Below are 26,374 nucleotides of genomic sequence, written 5' to 3'. Positions count from 1 at the left end.
CAGTGTGGACTGTAGATTGAGTAGTGTTTTGCTGTGGATCCAGAGCAGATTTCTCTCTCAGGGTAGATTTCTCTATGATTTGTCTCTGAGGGTAGAGTTGATTTTCTGTTTTAAGCTCATTGCTTCATCAATATCTGTGAAAGAGGGAATCTTGGTGCCTGGGAGGAATCATTGAGCAATTTTGAGTATATCTGCTGCTTGATTTCTTAGATCAAATCGGATTTTTTTTCTTCTCGTCTCTGTCATATGAAAGTTGGAAACTGTCTGTATGGGGTCAGTGGAGTAAGATTTTACTGGAGAGGGCAGTTGTCCCAGACTCTGAGGAAATATCTGAAAATAGCTAAGTATCTCAGAAGGTCCTTCACATGTTCTGATGGATTGTGTCCCTGAGTTGGCATAGACCCTTTCATGAAATGCCCCTGAGGGAGTGGTCTTACAAACACCAACAGGCTCATCTTACAAAGGAAGCCAGAAATCGGTTGAATGTCACCAAATGGGAAGCAGCTTGTGTTCTGTGTCTTAGGGCACAGTGTAGGTGGGATGGAAGGAGGGTGAAAACATGCAAAAGTCATTTCTCTGACCTGCGTGCTTACTTCGGTGTGGGGGACAAGTAAGTTGGATTCCTGAAAGAGGGACCAGGAGTGGTTAGAATGAGCTCAGAGGAAAGTTCCTTATCTCAGAACAGGACATGAAAGCACTGCAAGATGAAAGCAAGTGGCCCTGGAGCAGAGTGCCTGGGCTGGTACTGAACAGGTAAGCAGCCGCTGCACTGCGTGCTTTCATGGGGACATGACTTAAAGTAGATGGAGTCAGCTTTCGTCAGATCCCTGACACCGTCCATGTAGGGGAATTGTCAGTCTGAATTCTGGGTTTGTGAGTCCTCAGAGGGTTTGAAAAAGAAGTGCGGATCCTGCTCGAAATAGAGCAAAGCAGTCAGCTATGCCTGTCCATTGCAGAGCTGCTTGTGAAGAGCCTTTCCACTGCCAGAGAGGAGGGCAGGGTGAACGTACACCTGGTCTTTCAAATCAGGGCTGCAAGCACAGAACATTTGGTGGTTGGAAGATAAATTCAAATTTGCACCTAGAATAATTGTGCAGCTACTACCTATATTCATGTTTATTTGTATTTAATCTTTGTGAAATCTGAATTCTGAATTTCAGGAAATGACTTTCACTAGGACAAAGATCAAAAGCCATCCTTATATAGCCTGTATATCAGGAGATTACTTCTAAAATGTAACTCATGAATGATTAATCTTAAATGCAATCATTGGTAGTATGTGTAATTTCTTTTATGAGCATATGAAGCCACGCCTTTCTGTGAGCACAGGGTTTGTGTTTGTACTTCCTCTATCTACCCCACTGTTCACCAGCTGAGAGTGTGAGCAGCTGAGAGCTTCTGGGCTGCAGTCCCCATGGCTCCTACATTCTTACCTGCCCCGCTCCCTCTGTGCCTATGTCTGCTGCTGGCATCTGGCTTTTCTCAGGCAGGCAGGCTGCTGGTGGTGCCCATGGACGGGAGCCACTGGTTCACCATGCGCTCAGTGGTGGAGCAACTCATCCAGAGAGGACACGAGGTGGTCACGGTTATGCCAGAGGTCAGTTGGCAGCTGGGACAGTCACTAAATTTCACTGTAAAGACTTACTCAACATCTTACACCTTGGAGGATTTGGACCGGGAGTTCAAGAATTTTGCTGAGGCCCAGTGGAAAATTCAAGAGCAAGGTGTGTTCTTGTTCTTCGCCAATTCATCTGCTGGATTTTTTGATTTATGTTTCTCACATTGTAGGAGCTTGTTTAAGGACAAGAAGTTAGTGCAGTATCTAAAGGAGAGTTCTTTTGATGCAGTGTTTCTGGATCCTTTCGATGCATGTGGCCTTATTGTTGCCAAATATTTTTCTCTTCCATCTGTTGTGTTTTCCCGAGGAATTTTTTGCCATTATCTTGAAGAAGGTGCACAGTGCCCTGCTCCTCTGTCTTACGTTCCCAGAATTCTCTTGGGTTTCTCAGATGTGATGAGTTTCACGCAGAGAGTTTGGAACCATATCTTCCATTTGGAGGAGCATTTATTTTGCCCTTATTTTTATAAGAAAGTCGTAGAACTTGCCTCTGAAATTCTCCAAACACCGGTCACAGCATATGACCTCTTCAGCCAAACATCGATTTGGTTGTTACGCAGTGACTTTGTTCTTGACTATCCCAGACCCGTGATGCCCAACATGGTCTTCGTTGGTGGAATCAACTGTCATCAGGGGAAGAAGCCCTTGCCCAAGGTATGTTGTCTCTCTTTTGGCACATGGAGAATGACCTGGCTTTGCACTTTAAATAAAAAGAATGCTTTCTGAAGTGTGATTTGTCATCAATATTCATTGCCTTTTTAATTTCTCTCTGGTTCAGCAAACTGTTTTGTGCCAATCCTTGACTGTGTGTCAGCAAAGTTTAAAAAGCTGCTCTTCTTGATAGGTATTTGTATAACGATTTTGTAAGTACATATCATTTTCTGTCTAAACAAAGAATCTTTTTGAAAAACCAATGAAACCTAAGATATGAGGCTCTCCTATGCCAGTTCCTGTTGGAAAACACTACTAGCAGGTTTCTGGCCTTTGTTTCCGAGTTGTTGAAAATATTTTGCATATACACAACCATCTAATGCAAAATTTCACTTTACTTCATTAGGAAAATTTAATATGAAAATCTGCTTTTTGTTCTTTATTACTTTATGAAAAATAAAACAAAATTTTATAGCCAAATAGTGAGAGAATAACAGTAGTTAATACACTGTGTATCATATTGTGTAAAGTAGTCACCCAGGGTACAAGACATAAACTAAAAAGATTACTAAAAGTAAATAGGTAGCAGACAAAAAAAAAAAAAAACCACATTCACTACTGGGGCTGGGAATTTAGCTCAGCGGCATAAACGCCTACCTTGCAAGCGGGCAGTCGTGAGTTCGATCCCTGGTACCGATAAAAAGGAAAAAGACAAAAAAAAAAAATTTAAATAAATAAATAGGTAGCAAGCCATACTTTCTTTTCAATTACTATGATATAATAGTATCATAAATAAAACTAAGTAACATATATTAAAATATTTTAAACAATGGAATATGAAATGTGTTAAAGTATTTAGAACTCAATATTATGTGAAATAAATCAGACATATTCTCAAATATCACATGACTTCTGTTATATTAGAAGCACGATATAAACAAATTTATTATGAAATAGAGGAGAGGTACATATTCTTTCATCATCTGTTTACTTGGTAATTAACTGTGGATGTCATCATAGGCCAATATTTATCAACTTGATATAGTTCGTTAGTAATTGCACTCAAGTTTTATATTGACAGAACTTTTTTTGAGTCAAAGTTTAGTTTTTGTTAACGAAACTGTGTTAACTATTCTTAAATATCTTACTTACCTTCATATATTTCTCTATTTCTGTGTTTTCTGAGAAGGCTGATGTTCTGCTAGGATTTCTGAGTCCATAGTGTCTTCTATACCTTTTGGTCAGTGTTGGAAGCAGCTTTAAAAGCTTGAACATCCTCACATTCTAATCAATACTGTAGGAAGGTTTTAACTTCTCTATTTTCTCTCCAGATTTAGCTGGTGTCAAATTTTTGAAGTTTTTTAAAAATAATATTTAGGGAGGAAAATAAACATATAGGTTAGTGAGGCATATAGAACTCCAAACAGCCATTACCAAAAGAGAACCTCTCCACACTGCATTTAACAGGTTTTTTTATGTGTTGAAAATATTTGCCTGAGGCTGTTCTTCATCTTTTCTATGTAGACTTTTCATTTTGAGGGAGTTAAACTGGTCCAATTTTTGTGTAACTATTTCTGTGTATCTTTGAAATGTAAGATATAAAACCACATTATCTTCATGTTGCGTTGCATAGATTTTAACTACTTCAGTAAGGGTAGCATTTTTTTGCAAAACTTAATACTACACAGTGTAGGGATCTTCTTTTATTTAGTTCCTCATTGTTAGTCAGGTATTCTATCCCCTTTTAATACTAATTGTACTCTGCATGGAATTCAAAACATCTCCAAGTTGTTTGAGGGTGTGCCCATCTGTAATCTCAGTTGTGTGAAGTTGAGGCAGCAGGATCCAAAGGTCCTGGCCAGCCTAGAACACAGAGTGACTTAGTGAGAGCCTGTGTCAACACAACAATTAAAATAAAGAGTCGTGAGGAGTTAATTCATTGCAAAGAGCCTGGGTTGAATTCCATGTACCAGAAATCCAAAACACAAAATGTGGCGTTCTGTGTTTGATGTTTTGGTTTCTGCATTCTATTCATCTGCTTCTGATCTCCAGGGCTGCTTCCCAGACTGGACTTTTTCATGCTGCTGTACTATGTTTGGATTAAGCAGCTTTGTAGTAAGTTTTAATATTTAAGAATGAAAACTACATGCTCCTCATTAATTTGAAATTTCCTTGTGAATCTCATCATATGTGACCCTTCAAAACTGTTCTTTTGATTTCCAAAAAGGATCAAACCACTGGGACTTTGCTAATTTGTCATGAAATGTTTTGATTGACTTGAGGAAAGCTGAGGAATTTTGTGCTTCTGTCTTCCTGTTCAGGAAGATGTAGTCCTTTTTACTCATTCAGATCTTTTTATAATTCCCATGACTACAAGTTTATACTTTATTAATTGAACATTTTGTCTTTTTAAAATATGTTTATGCATGCTGCTATTTTTAATGGACTATTTCCTTTTCTTTTGAACTGATTATATGTAATTAATTAAAAATATCTTTGACATTTTTTCTAAATCTGCGTATCCTTCCAATTTTTATTTTATTTTATTTTTATGGTACTAAGGATCAAAGTCACAACGTCATGCCTGCTAGGCAGGCGCTTATGCCACTGAGCTAAATCCCCAACCATTATGTTTTGGTTTTTATAATTTCTCAGGTATGCAGCATCATCTGCAGGAATAGCTTCCCTGATACAGTTACTGCTTGCTTTGTGGAGTATATACCTCCAAAATGCTCTGTAGTATCACTGTTTGTCTAGGCTATTGGATATGGATTCATTTGCATACAGCTGCCAAAATCTTGGCAAATTCAAAAGCAGGGGTATTGGTAGAGATATAGTGGGTGAACTCTGGTGAATCATCTGCTACTTTTTCTGTTTTCCTTAATTGTCTTTTTCATTTTTTCTGGGACCAATTGGCTGGTCAAGAAACATGCATTCATGACTATGTGAATTACTTGGAATTCATCCTGTGTGTTTTTCTAGTTTTACAGGATTTTGATCAGAAAACATACTTGATACAATATGCAATACTTACATGTGGTGATCTTGTTCATGCCTCAGTCAGTGATCTATTCTGGGCATTGTTCTGTGAAGCACTGGGAGAAGAGTCTCTCCTATTGCTGTTGAACAGAATGAACCATCAGTGCATTGTGTGCATTTCATTTCATGTGCAGTTCAGGTCAAAAGCTTCCATATTAGTCTACTGTAGAGATAAGGCAAAGAAGACCCTGTGATTATCATGCAATCTACCTCTCCTTCCAATCCTTCAGCTTTGATATTTAGGTGCTCTGTGTGAGGTGTGCATTTATTTTTATTTGTATACAGTTAGTACACCAATCAATTTCTTTGCATTGTATAGCTTCTTTCTTTCAAGTTCACCTGCTAGACATGCAGCTACCACTGCCTTTGTTCATTTAACCTAGTGTTTTTCCATCCTTCTACTTTTAGTTTCAGTGTGCCCTTAAACTGAGGAAATATTTTTGTAGAAGCGTGTAAGTATGTCTTTTGAAAAATAAAGTCCCTGTATGTTTCTTTATTTGGGAATTTAATGCATTTAAGTTCAATGTAATTATCAATAGATAAGGACATATTACTTCTATTTTCATGGTTTTGCTGTGAATGTTTTGTAGATACTCTTTTCGTCTATATCCTGTGTTCCTTTGTGGTTTGATGTTTTATGGGTATTATGATTGGATCCTTTCCATTGTTGAGCTGAGTGACTAAGGGTTTTTGCACTGTGGCTACCAGGAAACTCACATAGAAAGTGTCCCACTGACACAAGCCTGTTTCAGTGTAATATCAAGGTAGAGTTGATTGTGTTCAACAAGTTTTACTCCTATTTTTTAAATTTACTTTTTATTAGTACATATTTATAATGTATTTTGAAACATTCAACATAGGGAATTTGTATCGGTGCATAGTATAAATTCTATTTTCTTCATTCCCTTGCTCACCCTGCTTAGTCTTAAATATACTAAGGTGCATCATTTTGTCGCTTGTCTGCACTTACAGTTTAATTCTACCATATTTGTTATTTATGTTTCTTTTTTAGTATAAAAGAAAATGTTTCTCACACATTGTCATTGTAGTCTTAGTGGCTCTATTTTAATTATACTGCTGTGTTTTTGATTCACATTTTTCATAGTTTTAACAGTATTTCGAGGTTTCATTGGCAAGATTTTCTTTTGCAGTTGCTGGCAGACAAGTATTGTGATGATGAGGTACATAAGGTTTTCATGTGTGGGAAAGTTGTTATTTATCTCTCCTTCACTGTGCTGAGTGGAATAGAATATTGTGGATGGTGGATATTGTATCTGGTGCATTCTGGGAAAGTCTCATACAAAAGAATCAATGGCCATGGAAGGGTTGCTAAGACACTAGAAGAGGCAGACAGATCCATGATTACACAGAATGGAATCTTCTCATAGCAGCAGCAATTAGCTTGTACGTGTGCAGTTTGTAGATCAGAGCATTGTACTGAATCCTGTCTGGATGGATGTGTTTTACCATAGTTTTCTAGGAAACTCTGCAAAGAACATGAGCCAGAGTTACTTGGGCATTGTGGAGGCCCAAGCTGGATCTCTGCAGTATGATCCAGGAAAGGCAATGTCATTACCAGTCTAGGGAAGCAGGACCTCTTATGAACTCATGTGGTGGCCTGACCACTGTGAGTTCTGTAATGTACAGTGTGCTTGCTTCCCGGGCCCCACCATCTGAGGAGACAACTTTGCACCCATCAATCAGGTAGAACTCCTGGCTGAGCAAGTCAGGGGCTGAGAAACCTGGCCAGGTAATAGGGCCGTTTGGAGTCTGTATGTGGCAGAGGTATAGCCTGTGGTCCGAGATTGGGCAGTCTTTTCATGGGGAAATGTGACTTAAGGTTATCCTGCTAAAAACCAGGCAGTTCTGGAATTCCTACCTTTCAGGTAGGAATGAGGTAGGAGCACAATCAAGTGAAATTTTGTCTATTGAGGTCTAGGACTGGTAGCTCCCCATGCCTTCTGAAATGTACCAAGGTTGCAGTTTTTGTATGTTAGTATAACTGTAGGACCTGCATTTTTAACAAGTGTGTCTGGTTCATGACCACCTGCCTGAATCTATTGTAATTCCTTGGATTCTCTAAAATCTGAGAAGTGAGAATGCTCTCCAGTGGACAAGGTCACCATCTAGGGCAAATAACAGTGAAGGAACAAACTAGTCAAGCCTCACCCTTGTGCTTCCTCTCACAGCCAACTTAGGACACAGTGTTTTATTAGTATGGTAGGTATCTCTGGGCAGACCCCACACATGACAGCATACATGAGCCAATGCCCAGATCTCCGTGGTGGTCACTACACAACTGCTTCATTTCTTTGTTTCTGTATTTACGCAATCCTCACTCCTGTTTCCTGTGGTTTGGTATAGGAGTAGGCATCCTGGAAGCAACTTGGAAGTGCTGGGACTACTGTATGAAGTTCTCAGTTCTCTTCTTGAGATCGAGGCTGCAGGCTAAGTCCCCTTGTTGGGAGTGGTATAGAATTGGGGAGAGGAAGTTGTCTTTCTACCTTCTGAGCTCAGATTTTATCAAAGTGTATGAGTACATGAGTGGCCAAGGCCACTCATACTGATTTGTGTCATACTAATTTCAGCATTTGAGAGACGTCTAAGGATTTGGAACTGCAAGCAGGAACCTGAGATTCCCCACAGAGTCATCCTCACAGCAGTGCCTGTCCATGCAGGGATGCTCAGGATGATCAAGACAGTTGATGCCCATGAAGAGTCAGGGCTAAGGGCCTTGCAGAGATTCCTTGGCACCTGGAGTGAAAATTTCATTGTGAGAAAAGCATCCTGGCTCGTGGGAACACAATGTCTAAATTTTACTGTTTCAGTCTCTGGTAATAGAAACTTAAATAAAATGTACTTTGACTTCCGATTTTGTGACATGTCAATGTCCAATTCCATTATATAATATCTGTGTTTGCAGTTTCACCATGTAGGCCGGGTAATGATTGTTTCTTTGATAATGATGCTAAACTGTCTGTGTCTGGATAATGTGCTAGTAGGGATGCCAGCAAATGAACTTGGTAATCAATACTGTTCTGAGTAAATCATTGTCACTAATTGTTGCTTCATGTATTGACATGTGAATCTCCGCCCATGATGAGACAGGTTTTTTACCTGTCCTTATTCCACGCAGTGTATCACATTCGCTGTGTCCAAGCAGGTGGGTAGCTCAAGGCTGCAGTATCATGGCTCCTGTACCTTCGCCTGCCCTCCTTCCTCTGTGTCTGTGTCTGCTGCTAGCATCCAGCTTTGCCCAGGCGGGTAGGCTACTGGTGGTGCCCATGGACGGGAGCCACTGGTTCACCCTACGCTCGGTGGTGGAGAAACTCATCCAGAGAGGACACGAGGTGGTCATTGTCATGCCGGAAGTCAGTTGGCAACTAGGACGGTCACTGAACTTCACAGTAAAGACCTATCCAACTTCATTTACTGTGCAGGATTTGGATCAGGCATTTCGGCTTTTTGCTGACACTCAGTGGAAAACTCCGGAGCAAAGTATGTATTCTATTGCAGCAGGTTCATGCAAACGCTTTTTTGACATCACCTTTTCACGTTGTAGGAGTTTGTTTAATGCAAAGAAAATAGTGGAATATTTAAAAAAGAGTTCTTTTGATGCGGTGTTAACGGATCCTTTTGATGTGTGTGGCTTAATTGTTGCCAAATATTTTTCGTTGCCATCTGTGATCTTTGCTCGGACAGTATTTTGCCATCTTCTTGAAGAAGGCACACAGTGCCCCTCTGCTCTTTCTTACGTTCCCAGACTTCTCTCAGCACTCTCACATGTCATGCCTTTCAAAGAGAGAGTGCAGAATATTTTTATCCACCTGGAGGAGCGTTTATTTTGCAATTATTTCTATAAAAATGCCTTAGAAATTGCTGCCGAAATTCTCCAAAGACCTGTTAGTACATATGATCTGTTCAGCCAAGCATCAGTGTGGTTGTTACGCACAGACTTTGTCTTCGACTTTCCCAGACCTGTGATGCCCAACATGGTCTTTGTTGGTGGAATCAACTGTCAAGAGGAAAAAAAGCCCTTGCCCATGGTATATTCTGTCTGTCTTTTAGCACATTCAGGGTGTGAATGTTTGAAAATGTTTTGAAATTTGAACACTCATGTATGAATGGCATGCAAAATTTCTCATCAGTATCAGTAAGTAAAACAAAAAATGTAATAGACGTATTTCTTTTTGTCTTGAATTTTTCACTTTTCCACATTGATTGACACATTCACAGGCCAATATTTAAATATTCGACATACTTTTAGTAATTTAAAAGGTATTTCTCAAGTTACACTTCAGTTTATAAAATCAATGGATATTGATAAACATACTTCTATTTTTTATTCTATGAACAGAACTCATAGTAAATATCCTTTCCTGTCTCCTTTGCATTCAGATATTCTCATGTTTTCTTTATTCTCTCAATAGTCTGAATTGTCAGAAACAGAGTTTCTGGATTTAATGATGTACACATATTCTTTAATAATTTGAGGAACTGCTTTTGTATGTTATATCACCTCACCTTAATTCCTTTTTTCTTTGAGACTTTCAGTTTTGCTATGTTTCTCTGTCTACAGACATTGTCCAGTGTCTCACTTTTTTTCTTAATTTCCTGGACAAAAATTTTGTGTATAGCTGCTGTAGATTTTAAATCCTACTGTTATTGCTCAGTTGAACATTTGTATTTCTACTTTTGTGCATTACATATTCATGTTTAATTAAATTTGACAGAGCTGGATTTCACAAACACTATCTGTCAGAATTGAATATTAGGAATTTCAACACTAGCTTTTATATGGGTATTCCAAGCAGTTCTTTATTGACTTCTTCATTTTTTTTTTTTTGTTTTACAGTGTGTCACTTTTCTGTATTCTAATTGGTTAAGCTTAATTTATTGCTTTTTGGGTTTCTTTTGAGTAGTTTTCCCCAAACCCAAGGTACAGAAATACACTTTATATGTTTTGCTCTTTTTTTTTTTCATTTTCTTTTTTGTCCTTTTCGTTTTTATCGGTACCAGGGATCGAACTCACGACTACCTGCTTGCAAGCAGGCGCTTATGCCGCTGAGCTAAATCCCCAGCCCCTTTTTGCTCTTTAAAACTCTTCCAGTGTTGATACCTAGCAATTGTGTTAGCCCTTTAATCCACAGAGTGAAAGGATCCAATTACTTATTTTCCACTAAATATTTGGTTTTCCAATACCATTTAGGAATAATTTTGTTCTCACGCATAGAACAGAAATGCATCTTTATTTTGTTTTAATTTTCTGTCCTTTGAGTCTGCTTCTGACCATTCACTTTGCCCACCGTCCTCTTTTACATTGATTCTTAAGAGCTACAGTTTATTTTCCTTTATCAAATGAAAAATTGGCCATCTAGCCTTATTCTTATTTTCTCATATGAGCTTGTGAGATTTATTATGTAAATCTATCATCGACTAATAATTACCTCCGATATTTGTAGTGCCAAAATCACTCAGTTTTGTGTGTCTATGAGAAATTTCCTGGAATCTATACCTGTAAAGGGAAAAGGTTGATCTTGCTTCATAGGTCTGAAACTTGCAGTCCAAAATTGATTGGTTGTGGTTTTATGAGTGTCTGGTGAGCACATTGCATTATGGTGAGCGTGGAGGAGGCAAGTTCTCCCTGCAGGAACCAGGAAAGCAAATGTGGGACTCCAGAGAGAAAATCCACAGTCCCCTTCCAGGAACCTTGTCCATGCATCTCTCTCCAAGCTCCTGAGGCTCATTTGACCTCCCAATACCACCACCATATGGCCCAGCCCTTAGGGCACTGGACTTAAGGATTTGTTCTTGCACACCCCAGAAATATGTGCTTTTCTTTATGAGAGCACACACTTCCAAAACATTGTGTAAGAATACTAGATGGTTGATCACTGAAACTTGGATTCAACTTTTATAATAGAAGAAATCTTAAGAAATACACGAGTAATATTCTAGGTGAATGAATAGTTGTTCCATTTAGATTAAGCACCTGATATGTTTTATTGGAGGAGGAATGCATTTGTATTAGTTTGTTTTGTCTCTATACTCATTGAGTTGATCTTATAGCTAAATCATGATCTAGGACATATTAATAGGGTTTTGATGTTGGGTGTTTTTCAGTCAGCTAGTGGCAAAATGAAAGAGTTTAATTTCTATGAAGCTGGGCGACTGCAGATTTAGGTGCATCCATATTTTGTTTGAATTTCAACTCCTTGCAAGACCCAGGACTCAATGAAGTTGGACCTGGGTACATATTTCTCTGTGCTTTATGGTCTGTCTTGGTGCTGTTTATGTCACCCTGGACCCTGCAACTTCCTGCATCAAGAACAAGTTCAATAATGTTCACTAGGTCACCCAGAAGGGCTTAAAGATACAAAAGATGTATGTGATTCTATATTTTTCATCACAGAAAGATTTTTTAAAATGTGAAATGTATAGTGCCATGTTCCGTTTTCTATATACTTGGTTAGTTGTATATTCCACTATATATTTAAAATATATAGTATAATATGCTATAAAATGATTATGCATGTATTTATAAGATGAAAATACAGTTTTTAAAGGATATATGTATATACATATAAAAGTCTTATAAATTTGTATATTTTTGAGTGTGACTAAAAATGATGTAAAATTCGGAAAGATATATTCAAATGTCAAAAATGGACCATTGACTTAGAGCCTGGAGTGAATAAAATTCCAAAGAAATTTTTCATGTAACGGGCTGTGGAGCGCACGCATGTGTCCATTCTCCTGTCAGGTGTACAGCTGTCTTGAGAATCCTGTTAACGTTTTGTGTTACTTCGGAACAATAGTCATGCTGTGAAGTTCACCTCCCTGATTCCCTGGTGGGAGGAAAGCTTTGGTGATAGGGTGTGTATGATGATGCTGGTGTACCAGCGAGTATGTGTGTATGTGTCTGTGAGCTTGTGTGTTTGTATGCGGTGTCTTAGGCCCTACATAAGTTATACCCCTGAGGGCCTCCTGCAACCAAATTGTCCTGAGTTTCTCCGTGCTACTTATGTCTACAGTTGTAATTAATTTTCTCTTCAAGCATGGTATATCACCATTGAGGAGAAGAGTAAATTGCTTAGGTCAAGGAAATAAAGAAAGCACTCCCAGTCTCTTCCACTTTTTGATCAGTTTCAGTAGCCCAAGTACTAAGTCTAGCTGGGAGGAACACGGGCTCAGCATGTACAGTTAGGAGATATTCAGGCTGTAGCAATATGAAGGTGTTATACAGTGACATGGTCGTAAAAGATCTATGCTTCTACCAGTGGATTTGGGTATGAATCTGACACTGTCTGAATGGCTTATGAATCTGTTCTCTCAATTCCTAGGCTGTCTTTAATATCATTGATTGTTTGCTTTGCTGTAGAGCAAATGTTTGCTTGATGTAATCCCATTTGTTCTGTTTATTACCGTTATTCTTTTGGATTCAGATTATAAAAAAATCACTGTCCACACCAGTATACTATAGTTTCCTCAGTTGTTCTTTTAATAGTTTTATTATTTCTGTCTTTGGGTGAATCTTTTATTCATTTTTAGTTGAAAGTTAAATATAATATTAATGAAAGGTCCTATTGTTTGATGAAAATGGAGATTCAGTTTTTCTTATATATTTATTGAAGAGACTACTATTCTTTATGTATTATGTATTTTTGTTATCTTTGTGAAAAACCTATTCATGTTAGGTTCACGTTTTACTTGTGAATTCTGATCATTGATCACTGTGTCTGTTGTACTGTTTCAATTTCATTGTGGAGTTTCCTTACAAGGTATATTAAATAATCCATAATTTGTGAATGCATGTGAATTTTGGCATTGTACTTTACATTTTTATGAGGAAGATAGTTGTTATTGATAATAATGGTACATGAGGAGACATCTGGAGCCTGAAACTCTGGGAAAGAACAAGACTTTCTTTATCTATCTACAGGCAGTTTGACATCTGAGTGAATATCAGTAAAAAGCTAAAGAGCGAACTGTGTACATTCAGGTTTTAAGCGTAGAAGTTCTGTTTTGAGGAATCTCAAAATCTGGATGAGATGTTTGAGTTTAAGCCTGTGGGGACACTCAGCACGGGTTGCTACACAAGCTAGCATCAGGGGACTGCAGTGCGACCTTAGTCCCACATGAAACTTTTTATTTATTATTTATTTATTTATTCTTTCTTGTTTCCAGGGGCCAAGCTGTTGCCTGTAATTGAAATTTTATCATTTAAGTTGGGTAGCCCAAGTCTCTGTTGGGTCTTTCTTTGGCTGGTCCTGACCATTATGGGAAGAAGTATGTGAAATATGCATGTGTTTTGTTTTTGGATGCATATTTAGTTTTCTGGATTTTTTATAATATTCTTCTAGTCTCTAGTTCACTAATTTATTCTCTGATACTTCCTCCTTGTGCCTATTTTGAGCTGAGTTCATTCTTTTCCTTGTTCAAGGAGATATTTGCAGATCAATTTTCTTTGTAAAGTGTGTATGCATTGTGATACACTGTACTGCTAGAAGTTGTCCACTTCCATGATGCTAAGACTCTGGACTGAAATCAGTTTTCTTTGAGTGAAGTATAACTATGCCCATTTTTCTTTTTTCATTTTTGTTGTCCATATCTTTTTGCATCCCCTCATTTTCTACCTACCTGAAAAGACATAGGTAAGTGACATCTTGGTGCATTTTTAAAAAATCTACGAAGTTAATCTTTTTATTGGGGATTTAACTCATTTCAAGTGATCTTGGTTGAAAATGAATTGCTACTGCCATTGTGTTGATTGTTTCCTAGCTGTGCTCTGCTTTAAATGCTTTGCCTTTCTCTTGTTTCTTTGGTCTTGTTTTGTGAGTTGGTGAATTTCAATAATCATATGCTTTGGGTCCTCTGTATTTGCACTTTGTACTTCAAGGAAAGAGGTTTGCATTGTGGTTTCTCTAAGTGCAACACAGAATCTTTGTACTACTTGATTACTATTATCAGTTTTTTAGCTTTGTTTCCAAGTTTTTGAAATTATTTTATGTAAATATATATTCAAATATGTCAGAAACAATATTTAACATTACTTCATTAGTAAAATGTAATAAAAAGTCTACTACATGTTCTTTACTATTTTATGAAAAATAAAACATAAATAATGAGACAATAACAATAGTTATCACACTGTGTATCACTTTCTGTAAAGTAGTCACACAGAGTACAAGACATAAACCAAAAAGATTATAAAAAAAGATAATGGGCAAAACTTTCTTTTAAATGAACTAAGATAAAGTAGTAGTATAAAGAAAACAAATTAGCATATGTTAAAATAGTTTTAAACAATGGAATGGGAAATTTTGAAAGTGTTTAGAACATAATGTTAAGTGAAATGTCTGACATAACGTTCTCAAATATTCTCTCATATAAGAAACACAACATAAACATACATTTATCACGAGATAGGAGGAAGATACATGTTCTTTCATCGCCTTTTTATTTGCTAATAAACTGTGAGTGTCGTCATAGGTCAATACTTACAGACTAGACATATTCTGTTAGTAATTCCATTCGTCTTTATATTGACACACTTATTTTTTGAATCAATCAATAATGTTGACAACTAAGTTTTTTAACTTTGTTTGTGAAGAAAACTATATTAACTATTCTTAAATATCTTCTTTACATTCATATATCTCTATATTCCTTGTGTTATCTGAGTAGGCTGATGTTATGGTAGAGTTTCTGAGTCCATGATGTGTATACCTTTCATTTAACTTTGGAATCAGCTTTCAAGGTTTGAGCAGCCTCCCAGTTTCATTAATAGTATAAAAGGGTTTTAACTTTTCTATTTCTTCTCCAGATTTAACTAGTGTCAAACTTTTGAAGTTTTCTGTGATGTTTAAGGAGGGAAATAAACAGTGATGCATAAAGAGTCCCAAATAGGCGTGACCAAAAGAGAGCCTCTCCACACTCCATTTAACACAGTTTTTTTATTTTTATGTGCTGAAAATATTTGTCTAGGGCTGTTCTTCATCTTTTCTTTGTAGATTTTTCATTTTGGGGGAATTAAACTGGTCCCATTTTTGTTTAATTATTTCTGGATAGCTTTCAAACCTAAGATATAGAACCATATTTTCCATGTTATGTTTCATAGATTTTTAACTACTTCGATGGGAAGAGCATTGTTTTTGCAATCGCATACTACTACACAGTGTAAGGACCTGCTTTTATTTAGTTACTCATAGGTATCCAGATATTCTGTTATCTTTTAATACTAATTTATTCTGTGTTGAATTGAAACCTATCTCCACACTGGTGGAGGGTGTGGCCATTGTAATCCCAGGTCCTTAAAGCTGAGGCAGGAGGATCTAAAGATCCTGGCCAGCCCAGAACACATAGTGACTTAGTAAGAGCCTGTCTCAAAATAAAAATTAAAATAAAGAGTCCTGAGGATTTAATTCGTTGTGAAATACATAGATTCAAATCTCTGTACCACAAATCCAAAACACCAAACCTTGCAATGCTGTGTTCCATGTTTTTGGTTTCTGCATTCTGTGCATCTGCTTCTGACCTCCAGGGCTGCTTCCCAGAGATGACATTTTTCTTTTTGTTTCTTTTTTTTTAAATTTTATTTAAGGAGAAAAAAGAAAAAAAAAACAGAAAAAGGGTACAAGTTATGCAGAATTTCAGAAAAAGTGAACAGTAGGAAATCACTAGTTAATTACATATTGTCATCTTAGAAATAGTTGTTGAAGTTACAAAATTAAAGCATATAGAGGGGACTTTCAAACAGTGAAACTGCAAACAGTTTTGTTCAATGATCCAACAAAACTCAGTAATATGGTTATCTATCTTATACACTTAAATATATATGCAGTTATATCTTTTAAAGAACTTTCTTTTCCTTTCTTTTGTATAATGACAATTTCACATTTTGGGTTTTATTACTCCACAGTTCTTACTACTTTATTTTTTTTAAGAAAGAAAAACCAGGGGCCTGGGGATTTAGCTCAGCGGCATAAGCACCTGCCTTGCAAGCTGGCGGTCGTGAGTTCGATCCCTGGTACCGATAAAAATGAAAAAGACAAAAAAAAAAAAAAAAAAAAAAAAAGAAAGAAAGAAAAACCAAATGTGACATACCAGGACAGAGTCAGTCAAATCAAAAGGATGGACATAATACATGATGTAAAAACAAAATATAAGGTGATCAACAATGGTTACCATAATGCCTCTTGTTATCTTATAAAGGATTGCCTATATCATCAGTTATAATAAAATTGTACAAAACTGTTAAGAATAAGACCAATAAAACCAATCTTTGGAGACATTAGAGGACTTCAAAAGAAATAGTCAACCAGAATGGGCATCACAATGAATCTTATTGTCTTCATAGTTTTTCCCTATATTTTCAAACTTGGTACTATCAAGCATAACAGAATAGAGGAAAATCAGTCAAAACAAGATGGTGAGAGCAATACAGAGTTTCAAATCAAGTTAATAGGAAATCAAAGTGGGTTACTATAATATATCCTGCTATTTTTTATTTATTTTTCCCTTATTTAAAAGGATAAAAGTGAAAAAGTAGATAATAAAAATGAGATTGAGATTAAAAAAGAGGGCATAACAACAAAACAGCGCAGGTCAAAACATAGCAATTTAAGCAAAATAGTGTTTCACCACAAGATAATCTTGACATAATAGTAGTTACCATAGTGTCTCTTCCCCTAAAATCTTTGAGTATAACTTCGTATAATGTAGCATCAAACATATCAAGACAATGTAAAACCATTCAGGAGGATGACAGTATTACAGGGTATTTAGAATCAACTAACAGAAAATGAACAATGGTTTCTCTATAATCTCCTTGTCTATAAAAGTTTTTGTTTATATTATCACATATAATAAAATCCAATGAGACACAACATGTTAAGACCAATGGAGACAGAAGAACAAAAGCTTGATGGGCAAAGCAAGATGATACTAAATCAGCACTAGCTATTATGATGTCTTGTTTTCTCCAAAATAGCTGTTCCTACCATCCAACTTTCTCTGCCTCATTTCTGTTGAGCTCTTTTTCTGCCATTAGTTGTCAGTTTGTCCTCTTCATTTCACTTTCTGCTCCATTCATTGTGGCCGCTCTGCCACTGTTTCTGGAATCGTGGTATTTTTTATTTTTAGAATATCCTGCAGTAATCTCTGTAGCGTTGAATTGGTGGTTGCAAATTCCCCTAGTTCCAGTTTATCCTGGAAGCACCTTGTTTTTCCATCAATTTCTAGGGACAGTTGTGCAGGATGTATCAATCTTGGCTGGAGGTTATTATCTTTCAAAGCTTGAATTATTTCCCCCCAAGCTCTTCGTGATTTGATGGTTTGTGCCAAGAAGTCTGCTGTAATTCAGATCACTTGTAAGTGATCTGTTTCTTGTTTTGACAGCTTTTAATGTTCTGTTCTTATATTGGATTTCTGGAATTTTGATTATTATATGCCTGGGTGTAGCTCTGTTTGGATTGTAGGTGGCTGGGGACCTGTATGCCTCATACATCTGAGTATCTTTACTTTTTGCTAAATTAGGGAAATTCTCCTGGATTATTTCTGTGAATAGCTTTTGTAGTTCGTTTGTTTGAGTCCCTACTTCTTCTTTTATGTTCTTAATTCTTAAGTTATAGATCCTCTTATCATCTTCTAGTCTTTGTATTATTGCTGTTTGTTTTCTTGTTATTTTTAAGAAGTTTTTGAAAGAGTTGCTGGCCCAGACGGAACACTGTAACCAGAAAAGGCTGCAGCTAAGTTAGAAACTCCTCCCCGCCCCCCCGCCCCCTATGGACTTGACTGTAACCCTATATCCCCATCCTTAAGAACCTGTGCGCCAATGAGATACCGGTGCATCTCTAATGGCCTTGGGGCGCTGCCCTAAGCTTAGGCTATTTAGATTCCCCCACGCCACGTGTCCGAGAGAGATCGCCAGAGAAAGATCGCCGGATTCCAGCAGCCAGCGTGCCAGTCTCCTCTCCCCGTGTTAACCACGGGCCCCGGGTGCAGTGGAGGCTGCGCCCGGGGCCGGCAGTGGGGGGCCCCCTCCCCGCATTTCCGGAATAAAGCCACCGCTGCCCACTACTTTCACGGCCGTCTACTCCACTCCTTCCACGGACTTCTTCCTCTCTCCCTCTCTCTCCTCCTCTCCCTTCTCTCAGACCTAACAGTTTTCCATTTCATGCTCCCACCTTACAAATCTGTCTTCCAGTTCTGATAATCTATCCTTAGTTTCTTTCAAGCTGTTATGCCAGCTTTCAATAGAGTTTTTAGTTTCCTGGTAATCTCTTTGAACCTGCTTCACGTATTCTATGTTTTCTCTATTTTCTCCGTCAAACAATTCTCCCCTTTTTTTCTGTTCTTCCATTCCACCATCTGTTTTTTGTTGGGCGGTGCTTAGCATTTCTCTAACTATTCAACTTATTTCTTGCTTTATTTAATTAAATACTTCATTTTTGAATTCGTCTATGAGGCTCTGGAGATACCGCTTTATGTCTATAGGTGCCGTGTCGGATATTGCATGTTTTCTGTCTTCATTCTCTTTTGCATTTACCTTTCCTGGATCAGTGTTCTCATGATTGGGGACTTAGGACCCTTGCTTGTTGCTCCCTTTTCCCATACTTTTTGTTCCTTCTATACAAGCGTATGTAGGAGGCCCAGTTTTTTTTTTTTCTCTTTGTCTGTTACAGTTTATTTGAATTCATCAGCTAGGTGTTCCCGCCCACTGCAGTGTACTAGGGAGACACAGACCTGGGCAGCCTCTGCTGGGCCCGCCCCTCCAGGTCAACCTATTGAATGCTTCACTGCTAAGGTGCACTGCCAGGCGCATGGACCTGATTTGGGCTAGCCTACTGGATCTTAGTCCACGGCGTCACCAGGCCAAGCTCCCCTCACCACTCCCACTTGTGAGGGGAATATGCGACTAAAGTCACTGCAGGGCCCTGTTCCAGCTAGTCTGCTCATTCCCAGAATGTCCTCTGTTGGAGCCTCCTAGTCTATGAAAGGGTCCCCATTTCTCTCACTCACCACAGGTCGATGCAGGACTCCCTGCCAGACCTGCTCTCAACGCCGTTTGGTTTGCTGATTCCAGCTCTCTTTTGTGTGTCTCTCTCCCTGCCATGCTGATTGAGATGCAGTATCGGCAGCAGGAAATTCAAATCATGGCTTCCAATGGCATGGGATCCAGCTTCCGCACTGAAATTTTATCTGTTCCTGTTATATCATCAGGATTGCATTTCCAGTTGGTTTCTCTCAGCTTAGTTTGTTCCTGGGTCGGCAGGGTACATCTCCCCTCGCATAGGACTCCTCACACGGCACCACTCCTGGATTCTAAACTGGTAATCTCAGAGACCCTCTGTGGCTCCTGTTATTTGTCCACCATGTTCTCCCAGAAGTCAAGAGTTGACATTTTTCATGCTGCTGTACTATGGTTGGATTAAGCAGCTTTGTAGTAAGTTTTAGTATTTAGAAGAAAAAACCCCATACTCTTAATTTATTTGAATTTTTCTTGTGAATCTCATAATGTATGAACCTTCAAAATTGTTCTGTTGATTTCCAAAAAGAGTTCAACACATGGGGCTTTGTTAATTTGTCATGAAATGTTTTGAGTGACTTGAGGAAAGCTGAGGAATTTTGTGCTTCTGTCTTCCTTTTCAGGAAGATGTAGTCCTTTTTACTCATTCAGATCTTCTTTTAATTTCCATGGGTACAAGTTTGTACTTTATTCATTTGAACATTTTGTCTTTTGTTTTAAACTATTTTTAGGCATGTTGCTATTTTTATGGACTATTTCCATTTCTTTTGAACTTATATGTAATTAATTAAGGAATATCCTTTTCATATCTATTGTAAATCTTGTTATCTTTCTAATTGTTATGTTTTGGTTTTCATAATTTCTCAGGTATACAGCATCATCTGTGGGAATTCTTTCCCCTGATACAGTTTCTGCTTTGCTTTGTGGAGTGTATTCCTCCAAAATATTCTGCAGTAACACTGTTGACCTATGCTATTGGATATGGATTGATTCACTTACAAATGCCAAAGTCTTGCAAATGCAAAAGCGATAGGCTTGTTAGAGGCACAGTGGAGAAACTCTGGTGATTCATCTACTGTTGTGTCTCAGTTTATTACTTTATTGGGGATGGACTGTGCATTTTAGCTGCTCTTGGGGCTTTTGTCCATTCTATAAGACTGGGTAACCGAGTCGTGTTCTCTCTGGTAATGGCAAATGTGTGTTGAAAGATATTTTCAGCCAGCTGTTGGGAAAGTACAATGACGATGTTTTTCAAAAAGCTGGAAGATTACAATTTAAGGGTGTGAAAGCGAGGGTTGGCTTTCTGCTCTTGCAAGAGCAATAAGCTGCAAGTTGCAGTACCATGAGGCACTTATTTACTAAAAAGCTTTGTTCCCCTTTAATCCCCATCAGGATTGCAACAGTCACAGGCAGGCCCCACCTTGTCCTGCTGTGTACCCAAGGCTGGGCTCTACAGGTTCCTGAGTGTTCAAAGTGGCTCCTTGCAACACCCAGAGTGATTAGAGACACAGACCCTGTCTGAGGGTTTATATCACCCGTCATGAAGAGAGATTCATAAACTATGAAACTTATTGATCCTGTTATACTTTTATATGTTTGTTTTCATATATTAATATTTTTTAAAAAATAACATTGAGAATATTACATACATGTACATTTATGTAAAAGTAAAAATACACCTTAATTCTCAAAGAAGAATTCTGTGTTGAAAAACGGTCCTTTGATGAATTGCTTAGACACAGCAGAATCAGTCTTCATGGGAAGGGCTCTGCAGCTAGTGCATTTCTCAGTCCTTATTTCAGAGGAACAGATGATATCTTGTAAAGACCTAGAGGTTTTGAACTGCTGTGAAACAGTCATGATGCCCGGGAAGGAAACTATGATGATGGAGTGTGTGTTGTGTGCGCTTGTGTGTGTTCGAGGTCTTTGTCTGTTTGTGGTGTCTCAGGTCCTGTATAGGAGATTGCATTTTATTTGCCTTTGTTTTTTTCCCCTAGTACATGTTTTCAGGACATAATGATCACATGCAGAGCAGGGACATGCTACATGTACACAGCACATGTTAATTCCTCTGTATCCCCTTGTCTTCCCCTTCGTCCCTCCCTCCATCTCTTGGGTCCCCTTACAGAGGAGATTTTAGTGATGCTCTGCCATAAGGAAACATCTTTAGGTTAATCCAGGAGGACTCATAAACAGGAACAGGATTAACTGGGTTAAGGCTGCTCATTGTCATCCAGCACAGTATGTAAAGCTTTTATTGTTATTATTATTTCAAAGGAAATGAAACAAAACAATAAAATGGAGCAAAACAAAACAGTGAGAACAGTATTAGATTTCAAAACCAAGACAGGAAAAAAATCCCCCTTAGTTGCTATATTGCATATTTTTATCCTGTAGACAGATGCTCAGACTGCTGACCCCAGGCTTGCCAAGTCAGTCAGTCAATACAAGCATTAAGTTGTTTCTGCACTGCAGTTGCTGTCACCCCAGCTTGTGTTCCTCTCATCAGGCAGTTGCCTATGGGGGGCTGTGGGGAGGGGATCTTTTTGTCTTCCAGTCCACGTGGTGGCTGGCTCACAGAAAGAGTGGGCAAAAAACAGTTTTAGTGGGAGAAATACAGGCCCTCTCAGTGTTTTACAGTGATTGGTCAGTTACAATAGAATTGGTGACTGGCTGCTGCTGGAAGGAACCAGTTCCAGTCTTTCACTCTGGGCAAGCTTAGCTCAGGGTCTCTGAGGTGGGGTCCACTTAGACACAGTAAAGATCTGTGCTTCTTCCATTCCTCTAGTGTTATGACTCTAATCCAAAAGTCCAGATTCAGACTGAGCTGTTTGTGGCTAAGCTCCAGGCCTCCTCCAGGGTCCCTTGTTTCACTTTGTATTTATTTGTTGGCAGTTCTTGAGATTGCATCCATCACACGGAGCCACCCCCGTCGCCTACTTCATTGTATTTTTGTTATTTTCAGACAGTGTCTTGTTGAGTTCCACATTTCCCCGGCTGGGCTTGAACTGCATTGGCTTCCAGAATGCTGGGATTAGGGGAGTGAGCCACCATGCCTGGCTATTTCTTACAACCTCTTATCAAGCTTTCAAACAAACACGAAGGAGAATCTTTGTGTAATAATGACCATCCATATATCCATGCTTAGGTAAAACAGTTTTCAACGTTCTGCTGCATTAATTTTAAATATACTTTTCTTCTCTGAACAAAAAAACCTTTGACTCACATTTTTATGAATAAAATTCACCATATTACTAAGCATGTACATAAAGGTTTCAGCTCTGCAGGTCATTTACTTCTTTGGTTCAGCTTATGGCTCTTTTTGTAGTTATTTTACATGGAAGTATTAACTGAGCTTTCTAGTAATTGGTACGAGTGAATGTTGGTGATCCTGCTGTATCCTAGTGTTTTACTGTGCTATCTTTTATATCCAATGTTTTTAGTAGAGTGTGTGAGGTTTTCACTGGAAATGTCTTCCATTGAAAGCTCATGTTATCAACATTAAAACTCACTGCTTCCTTTCCTATTTGGATATCTTTTATTTCTTTGCCTTGCTTAGTTATTTTCTAAAGAAGTACCAGTAGAGTGTTAAACAGATGTGGTGAGACTCAAGATCCTTGTGTTTGGGTATGAAGAAAAAGGATTTTGATCTTTCATTGTTAAATATAATGAATGTTATCTATGGGATTCTCATGTAGCATTTACTTGATTGAGGGACATTTCTCCCTTAATTAATTTGGTGAGAAATGTGTTTAGACGTGACCCAGTGTTGAATCAAATTAAGCAGTTTTGTATATCTAAAAAATACATTAAGTAAGTAGTTTTTCTAATTCCAAAGAGATGATCATCTTTTTGTGAATGAGATATATCACATTTATTGACTTAGGTGTGTTTAACCATCCTCGTAACTGAGGGAAAACTTGCATTGCATCATGGTGGATGATGCTTTGAATGCATTGTTGAATTTCTCTTTGCTTGTATTTCACTTAACACATCATTTGTATTCATCAAGGATATAGTTGTATAATTTTGTTTGTTTTTCTTCTAGTGCTCCTTTCTGTTTCATGTTGATATAATGTTAGCTTAATCAAAAGCATTTGGGAGTGTTTCCTGCCTTTGCCTTATGGAAGAGTTTGAGAAGGATTGGCTCTTTGTAATTTTGCCTCCGTCTGTGGCTCTTCTAACTCCTCTTTTAAATGCTGAGTAGAAATTAGACTTGAAGCTGTGATGACCTGGGGAGATTTTTGATGGGCAATTTTATTATTGGTTGAATCTCCTTGTTCTTTTTTAATTGATATTTTTGATTTCTTCATGATGTAGTCCTGACGTGGAATTTTTCTAGGAATGTTTTTATTCATTTTTATTCATATTGCCAAATTAATTCTCATGTAATTGTTCCTGTGTGTTTCACTGAGCCCTAATCCCATCCATTTATTCAAAGACAAGGTCTCAGCGAGCTATCCAACAGAGCTCCAACTTCTGACCTTTGTGCCTCAGTCTCTCTGAGTGCTGGAATGACAGTTGTGTTTCACCAAGTCTAGCTTTATTCCTGCTTTAGTACTGGGAGGCACATTTTATATTTTATTGAGACAATTTTTCTTACGTATATATCTTTATACTTGGACAGTGATCTGGAAGAACTCTTGTGTCCTATCTGTTTTGTTGTGTTTCAAACTTAATTTGTTTTAAGATCTTTTTTGCTTGTCCTTTTCATTTTTTCCAGGACTCATAAGCTGGTCAAGAAACTTATTTGTGACTATATGTATTACTTGAAATTCATCCTGTGTGTTTTTCTAGATTTATAGGACTCTAATCTGAAATCATATTAGATACAATATGAGGTACTTAAATCATTTGATCTTTTTCTTGCCTTGGTCAGTGGTCTATTGTGGAAAGTATTCAGTAAAGCATTGAGAGAAGAGTCTCTCCTATTGCTATTGAACAGAATATCCCATAAGTGTGTTGTGTGCATTTCATTTCATGTGCAGTTCAGGTCAAAAGTTTCCATATTAATCATCTGTCAGTGTCTTGGTTACTTTATGCTCGTCACTGAGACAAAATACCTGATGCCCAAGTTGGGAAAGGAAAGGTTTATTTCTTACAGCTTTTGGAGGTATCAGTCCACCCTCAGTTGGCTCTCAGGCAGGCGGGCATGGCTGGGCTGCCTTTCATGGCGGCTGCAAACAGCAAGCTCGAACCAGCAAAGAGCAAGACACAGCTTCTTCCTGCCATTACATCACATCCTGGCTCTACTCCTTTGTGGGTGGAGCACTGGCACCATCAATCCAAGCACTAGACAATGAACAAATAACAAATGCACAGTGCAAACTCATGAGCCTGCGGAACACAGACATAAACCATGATATTCCACCCCTGGCCCCCAGGACTCATGTATATCCTATATACAAAAGACATTTAGTCCACCTCCAAGAGTTGCCAAAGTTCTAACAGCTTCAGCATTGCTGAAAAGTCCAAGTCCAAAGTCTCCTCCAAGATGGATGGCAGACTCTTAACTCTAATCCCTGTACAAATGAAACAAGTTAAACATTTCTGAAATGCAAAGGCACAAGATAAGATTACCATTCCAAAAGTTACAAACAGGAATATAAAGTATTGGAAACAAAGCAAGTCTAACATCCAGCAGGATAAACATTAAGTCCTAGATGTTCACACTCAGCATCTGAAGCAGTCTGGTTACAAGCTCCAAAAGGCTTGGGTGATTCCACCCCCAGGGCACTTCCAGGGATTTCAGCTCCTGCAGCTTCTCTCTTAAATCCTCTCTGCTTGCTTTTTGCAGCTTTCCTTGGATCGTCCACGTTCCTGGCTTTTCCAAACTTCCGGGGTCTCCACTGCACCTTTGGCTTCACCCGTACATCTTCACAAATTGCCCTCTCAGGGGCACACTGCTTGGCTTCCCAGGCCCTTTGCAATCGAGGTGGAAGCCGTCTTACCCTCAGAATTCGTGCATTTTCCTTGCACCTAAAATCGGCACCTTGTGGATGCCGCCAAGATTTGCTGCTAGCTGAAGCAGTAGCCAGGCTTTTCTCTCTCTTGGCTGTAGGGGTCAATTGCCTGGATCTCAGGGCTGTGTTTATCTGATTGTGAGGAAAAGCTTCTCTGTGTTGCCACCATTCTGGGAACTCATGTGACCTCTGTCGCCATTCTGGAGCCTCACTTGGCCTCTGTCTCCATTCTGGAGCATGGCACTCTGTAGCTTCTTCCTCTGAGCAAATTTTTTTTACCTTTGCTGTGAGGCTGCACAAGGTGGGGACCTGCTTCCTGGGATGCCCCGGGGCCATCTTTCTTATCTCTCTGTTTCTCCTCAAGAATCAAAAATCTCAACTCTGTCTTTACAATCCACAGCCTTACTGGAATTTTCCTTCTGACCAAACTCACAGTATTGGAAATTATCCTGCTGGGCTCTTTGCTCTTGATTCAAAACATAAAGCTGGCTGAAAGCCCCCAACAATAGCCATGCCACAGCCTCAATGTTTGATTGCTTTTTAATTTCTTTTTCAAGATTAATCAGTCCATTGCCCTTTGTCTTGGTCTCAGGCAAAGTCTCTGGGCAGGAGCAAAATGCACACAAACTTTCTGCCAAGCCATAACACACATCATGTGGAGTCCAACAACCAATGCAGTCCTTCATCCCAGCAGAAACCTCCCAAGCCTTGTCTTTACCATGAAGCTTTCTATCAGCCTTCTGGTCTCTGGAGCTCTGATCAGAATCTCCTCTACAGAACAGACTAAGCTGTTCCAGCTCTATGCATGCAGGCAACATATCCAAACCTTTCCAAACTCCGCCCACAAGCCATTTCCAAAGCCTCTTGAAAAACACGGCCAGGTATAGTCACAGCGAACGACCCCACTCCTGGTACCAAATTCTGTCTTGGTTACTTTATGCTTGTCACTGAGACAAAATACCTGATGCCCAAGTTGGGAAAGGAAAGGTTTATTTCTTACAGCTTTTGGAGGTATCAGTCCACCCTCAGTTGGCTCTCAGGCAGGCGGGCATGGCTGGGCTGCCTTTCATGGCG

The 26,374-nt window shown here is 38.6% G+C and overlaps 2 protein-coding genes across 4 annotated transcripts in view; both read left to right on the top strand.

Annotated features, from left to right (window-relative positions):
- LOC100731122 (UDP-glucuronosyltransferase 1-6) overlaps nt 1–26,374 on the top strand; it is a 206,490-nt gene that overhangs the window by 84,396 nt on the left and 95,720 nt on the right. Inside the window, exon 1 of one of the 3 annotated variants that reach the window (XM_063237067.1) lies at nt 8,444–9,354. The exons of the other annotated variants lie outside the window; for them this stretch is intronic. Within the exon in view, the coding sequence (XP_063093137.1) occupies nt 8,497–9,354 (858 nt within the window). The 5' untranslated portion in view covers nt 8,444–8,496. Of the gene's footprint in view, nt 1–8,443; nt 9,355–26,374 lie in introns of those variants that run through there. 3 annotated transcript variants of the gene reach the window in all.
- On the top strand, nt 32–8,177 carry LOC134473271 (UDP-glucuronosyltransferase 1A8-like). The gene is made up of 2 exons (XM_063237071.1): nt 32–2,272; nt 7,897–8,177. The coding sequence occupies exons 1-2, from the start codon at nt 1,415–1,417 to the stop codon at nt 7,912–7,914; spliced, it is 876 nt and encodes a 291-aa protein (XP_063093141.1). The 5' UTR covers nt 32–1,414; the 3' UTR covers nt 7,915–8,177.

Source organism: Cavia porcellus, unplaced genomic scaffold (assembly GCF_034190915.1).
Source record: "Cavia porcellus strain 051 isolate PalLab524CR breed Dunkin Hartley unplaced genomic scaffold, mCavPor4.1 scaffold_26, whole genome shotgun sequence".
NCBI classification, from domain to species: Eukaryota; Metazoa; Chordata; class Mammalia; order Rodentia; family Caviidae; genus Cavia; species Cavia porcellus.
The sequence above is the reverse complement of the archived record's forward strand: the minus strand, read 5'-3'. Positions and strand labels throughout refer to the sequence as shown.

Bases quoted from the DNA above. Each gene is read 5' to 3' on its own strand.
- LOC134473271 (XM_063237071.1), top strand. From the start codon at position 1,415: ATGGCTCCTACATTCTTACCTGCCCCGCTCCCTCTGTGCCTATGTCTG.